The sequence below is a fragment of the Microtus ochrogaster genome, unplaced genomic scaffold (genome assembly GCF_000317375.1).
Source record: "Microtus ochrogaster isolate Prairie Vole_2 unplaced genomic scaffold, MicOch1.0 UNK875, whole genome shotgun sequence".
NCBI classification, from domain to species: domain Eukaryota; kingdom Metazoa; phylum Chordata; class Mammalia; order Rodentia; family Cricetidae; genus Microtus; species Microtus ochrogaster.
Window position 1 is genome coordinate 3,257 of NW_004949973.1, and position 5,495 is coordinate 8,751.

The 5,495-nt window shown below is 52.3% G+C and overlaps 1 protein-coding gene across 1 annotated transcript; it reads right to left on the reverse strand.

Annotated features, from left to right (window-relative positions):
* Window positions 1-1,884: 1,884 nt before the first annotated feature.
* Window positions 1,885-2,647, reverse strand: LOC101992677 (killer cell lectin-like receptor subfamily G member 2; the record flags this gene model as incomplete). Its single annotated transcript, XM_005372288.1, has 1 exon — window positions 1,885-2,647. A coding segment is annotated over exon 1 (763 nt), but the record flags the coding sequence as incomplete, so codon positions are not given.
* Window positions 2,648-5,495: the final 2,848 nt, after the last annotated feature.

Genomic DNA, 5,495 nt, shown 5'->3' on the forward strand with positions numbered 1-5,495 from the left:
GCAGAGGCGGGTGGATCTCTGGTATAGTTCAAGGCCAGCCTGGTCTACGAGAGCTACAGAGAAACCCTGTCTTGAAAAAAAAAATCTGATCCAGGTGGTGGTGGTGCACGCCTGTAATTCCAGCCCCTGGGAAGCAAGAAAAAGAATCTGATAAAGGAACTGGAGAGATGGCTCAGTGGTTAAAGAACACTGGCTGCTCGTGCAGGAAACCTGAGTTGGATTCCCGCACCCACAAGGTAGGTCTTACAACTGCTTTCAATTCCAGTTCCAGGGGATTTGATACCCTCTCCCGACCTCTGTAAGCACCAGGAACGAAAGTGGTACACAGACATACATGCAGACACTCCTACGTATAAAATAAAATTTAAAAGTAAACATGAAAAATAAATGTGAAAGAATTTGGTAAAAAGCTATAGGCTGGTATACCATCACCCCAAAGATGTCTCTAGACCTCTAGAACCCTAGAACCAGAGAACACAGGTCAGTTGATCCTGAACTGGAGGCTGTTCTGGTCCCAGCTTGATCATGAGGGTCCTTACCCGTGAGGAGGAAGGCAAAGCAAGAGAGCAGAAGAACCCAGCCTAATACCACTGGGGCTGACAGCAGAGGATCTGAGCCTCCACCCCCACCCCCGGAACCTCAGTGAGAGGCACAGCCCTGCTGATCCCCCCACCTTGGACTAGGAGCCCGTGTCAGACCTCCAATGCAAGAAAATGAATTTGTATGAGCAAGAGGCACCGAGTGTGTGGGAAACTTAGAACAGCAACGGTGAACTCATATCCTCCGCGGATAATTACTCACAGAATTCTCCACGGTCTTAGATATCTAAGGCTCAAGCCTTCCCTCTGTCTGAGGACTCCTAGGAACTTGCTGGCTACTGTCCTGCCTTTTCATTGCCCCATATTGGGGCAGTTGACCCGCTGGGCAAGGCACTTGGCCCCTTCAGACTGGTCTTGCCAGTCTCTAATGAACCTCTACCACCCCCAACCAAGGATGGCCCCGTAGTAAACCTAAACAACAGAGCCATTCCTCACTCAGAACAACTTGCAACCTTTAGGGGGCTGGCTGGTTACTGTTTTGTCAGCTTGAGACAAGCAAGCGTCATCTGGAAAAGGGAAGCTCTCTTGAGAAAATACCCCCATCAGATTGGCCGGTAGGCAAGTCAGTTGGGCATTTTAGTATAAGGATGGATGTGGGAGGGCCAAGCCTACCGAGGGCGGAACCACTGGTGGGATGGGGGTGCAGGCGGGGGTGGGGTGGTATAAGAAAGCAAGCCAGGAAGCAGCCTTCCTCCGTGGTTTGATTTCAGTTCTAGCCTCCAGGCTCCGGCCTTGGCTTCCCTTGATGGACTGCAACCTATAAACCAAATAAATCTTTTTCTCCCCAAGTTGGTTTTGGTCAGTGCTTTATCACAGTAAGAGAAAGCAAACTAGCACGGGGGCTTTCTTCAGTGTTTGGCTCGCTTCCCCTTCACAACCAAAACAAAACCTACGCACATCCCAGACGTCTGGCACCAGGCCAGCTCAGGGTGCGCGGATGGGTGACCCTCCTCAAGGCGGGGGGGGGGGGGGGGGGGGGGGGGGGGGGGGGGCGGGGGGGGGGGGGGGGGGGGGGGGGGGGGGGGAAGAAGCCTCGTCCTAGGAGGCGTACCCAGGTCACGTGATTGTGAATCATTTCCCTTCACCCGAAGTTCCTTCTACTTGTACTTCTCCGAGATGCCGCTCACACTGAGAAAAAATAAGAAAGTTCCCCGGGGGAGGGGCAGGATCCTGGTTTGGTTCTTATTATTTCTGAGACGGAGAAACAGGATGGGCTTGAGGGAGCCAGCGGGGCTCCTGGTTAGTCTGGTTCAGGGCCTGGGCACCGACACTGCTGAGCACTCACCTATGAGCGTGATGGCCCGTGGCAGTTTCTTGCTGTCCATTCCTGCGCGCTGCAGCAGCTCGGCATCTTCTTTGCTCAGTCCGGGCTCCTGACAGCGGCAGCGACAGGTGGGTGAGCCCGGGGGGACAGCGCTGCCCTCGGCGGGGCCGATCCACTCGGTCGGGGTGGCGGCCAGGGGCGATGCACGACCCCACGTGGAGCCCGATGACGGGACGCGTGGCAGCCGCGGGAGCGTGGACGCGGAGCGGCGGGGGAAGGCGGGCGATTCTGGCACCGGCACGGTGAGGAAGCGAGTGGACGGCGCGGGCGAGGGCGAGCGGCTGCTTCCCGCCGCGCCCACGGGTTTAACGCGCACGTCTACCTGCAGCTCCATGGGCGCAAAGGACCCGGGCTCTCCTGACGCCGTCCAGGGCTGCAGCTCGGCCTCGCCGTCCCGGGGCTGCTCGGCCCACTTGGGGCTCGGCGACGGCGGCTCGCGGCTGCATGAGCCCAGGCGGCGGAAAGCGCCATAGCCCAGGCTGAGCGGCGGCAAGCGCGGGGAACCAGACCGAGCCGGAGGCTGCGGCTTCTCCGAGAGCTCCCGGAGATCCGCGTCCGCCGCCTCCTGCCCAGTCCGCTCCGGCCTCGGGTTACCGTCTGGAACCCGGGGTTGCGGTGCCTCCACGGGGATCTGCAGTTGCTCCGTTTCCGGGCTTTCTAAGGGCTCCTCTGGGTACCCGGCCGCGGCCTGGCCTCCCCCAGAAGCTTCCCGGGTCCATTCCATCCCGCGTGCCGAGTCCCCGGGACACGCCGAGCGCTATAACTAGGCAGGGTTCCCAGAAACTTCGCGCCTGTCCCTGAAGTTGTCAACTTTACGCTTCTCTAAAGGACCCCTCTGTGATTGGCTGTGGCTACGAATTGGCCACGCCTCTCGGAGGTCCAGCCCCGCCTTTCCGTGGCACAGGTTGGTGGGCGGGGTTGGCTGAGCGAGTCAGAGGGTGGGGTGGCTCTAAAAGCAGTCCTGGGAATCTGAGACCAGCAGATTCCCCGTCTCCTTCATCCCTAGCCCCACCCGTTCCCTGAGTTGGCTTTGTACCGCGTGTGGGTTCTGTTATAGATTAGGCGGGAAGACATTGGCTAAATCCGTGTGGACAAGGATTTCAAAAGTATCAGAGCAAAGGAAAGGGATGGGATGTTCTTCTAAAGAGTGGCAGAGGGTCACTGGTTGCACAATTTGGGAGAGGATAAAAGATTCAAGTCCTGATTCCAACTCTGGAAGTGTGGAACTAACACATTTGGAAAATGAGGAATGAGCTAGGGGCCTTGGCCCACACCTTTAATCCCACCACTCTTGGGGCAAAGGAATCTATGAGTTCAAGGCCAGTCTGGTCTACGTAGGGAGCTCCAGAATAGTCAAGGTTTATACAGTGAAACCCTGTCTCACCAAAACAAACAATAACAATAACAAAAAGAAGTGAGAAATGAACGCTCATACTCCCACGAAGTGTGGGGCCCTCTACCTGCCTGGTGAGGTAGCAATACAGATTTGTGGGGTTTTTCATTTGCTTCGTATTTTTGTTTGTCTTTTTTTTTTTTTTTTTGAGACAATTTCTCTAGGTAGTTCTGGCTCTCTTGGAACTTGCCCTCTAGATCAGGCTAGCCTCGAACTCACAAAAGCACTGAGTGCTGGGATTAAAGGTGTGCACCACCACGCTTGGCCTGCATAGGGTGTTTATTATTGTAGATTTTCTTTTAGCATTGAAGTGTGTATAGCAGGGTGTCTAACGGAGCTCTTGTGAAGCTCGGGCATCTTGAACCTGGAGTTACAGGTATTTGTGAGTCGCCTGATGTTGGTGTTGGGATTTGAACTAGATTCTTCATGATAGCGCAGCAACTTCTTACCGTTGAACCATCATCTCTCCCGCTCCTGAATAGCCATTTAAAACACAGATTCCTTGCAGGGTCCTTCCACACTGCCTGAGTCTGCAGAGGCACGGGAGGTCACTGCTATTGTAACCAGGGCTCCAGGGTAGGGTTATCAGACGAAAGAGATGACTCAGTTAACTCTCAGATGAGCAAGTCTCGTGTTTACATGGCAGGAGGCTTGCCAGCTGAACTATTTTCTCCCTAACACCATGAAAGTGCATCTTAAAAGGCAAAGAACTGTGATTTCCAGGTGGGTATGGGGTGACCAATGCCTGTAACCCCAGCACTGAGAGGTGGAGGCTGGACGATCAGGAGTTTAAAACAATCTTCATCTGCATATATTTCAAGGAAAATTTATTTCAATGAAAGCCTCTTTGTTTTTTTAAAAAAAGATCTATCTATCTATCTATCTATCTATCTATCTATCTATCTATTTATTATGTACACAGTGTTCTGCCCGTATATATACCTGCATGCTAGAAGAGGACACCAGACCTCATTACAGATGGTTGTGAGCCACCATGTAGTTGCTGGGAATTGAACTCAGGACCTCTGGAAGAGCAGTCAGTGCTCTTAACCACTGAATTATCTCTCCAGTTCAAAAAAATCTTTCTAAAACAAAAATTACAAATAAAACAACCAGGCTGAGCTAGTGTATGATTTTAATCCCAGCACTTGGGAGACAGAGGCAGGTGAATCTCTGTGAGTTCAAAGCCAGCCTAGTCTACAGAGTGAGTAGCAGAGAGATCAGGTCTTGAAAAAAACAAAAAACAAACTAAGACCACCACTACCACCACCACCACCAACAACAAAAAACCTAATAAAACAAAACACATGAAAAAAAGGAAGAAATGATGAAAGAGAAGGGTGCAAAAACCATCAGAGGTTTATAAGGAACACATGATCAGAACAGAGTCTGCTGGATTTGATGGCAAGGGTGCCTCTTCTGAGGAAGGTTTTGAGAAGGTAGGAAGGATGACAGAAAAGACAGCAGAGGTTTGAATTGTACTTGGGACATGAACAGAGGTAGTGGGTGGGGATAATTCTGTTAGAGAAGGTTGGTGGTGACAAAGGTACTAGGGATCAGACATACATCACGGCACCTGGGTACGTTCCTGTTCTCGAATCCTCCATCCTCGCTTTCCTAACACCAAAGCCAGCTGGGTTTCCTCCTCCCCTTTGCCTCTGCTGCCTCAAATCTGCCATGTTCAGCTGCTTCCCACTTTCCATTTTTCAGTGGGAGCTGTTTCCCACCCAACAAATTTATATATTGAAGTCTTTTCTCCCAGGACCTCAGCTGGAAACAGGGTCATTTAGCTGAGAAGAGGCCATACTAAGGCAATATAGCTGGTATCTCCAGAAAAAGAAGACATTTGCAGAGACCTGTGCTCAGAGAAAATGCCAAAACTTGAAGGCAGAGATCGGGAGAATGTACCCAGAAGCCAAACAAACGGAGAAGCTAGGGGTAGGGCAAAGAGTAGATGCTTTCCTAAGGAGCCAACCCTCCTGATGCTGTGATCTCGAATTTCTGGTCTCCAGAATTGAGGGGATAATTGAAGCCTCTCAGTCTGTGGAACTCTGCCCTGGTAGTCCTTCCGACCTAGTAAGCTGCCTTCCTGGGAGGGCTTGGCCACCCTGGGTGGTCAGCACAGTATGCTTGTGCCTATAGCACCTGCCTTTCCCTGTGACTGCCATGTGAGGTCTTC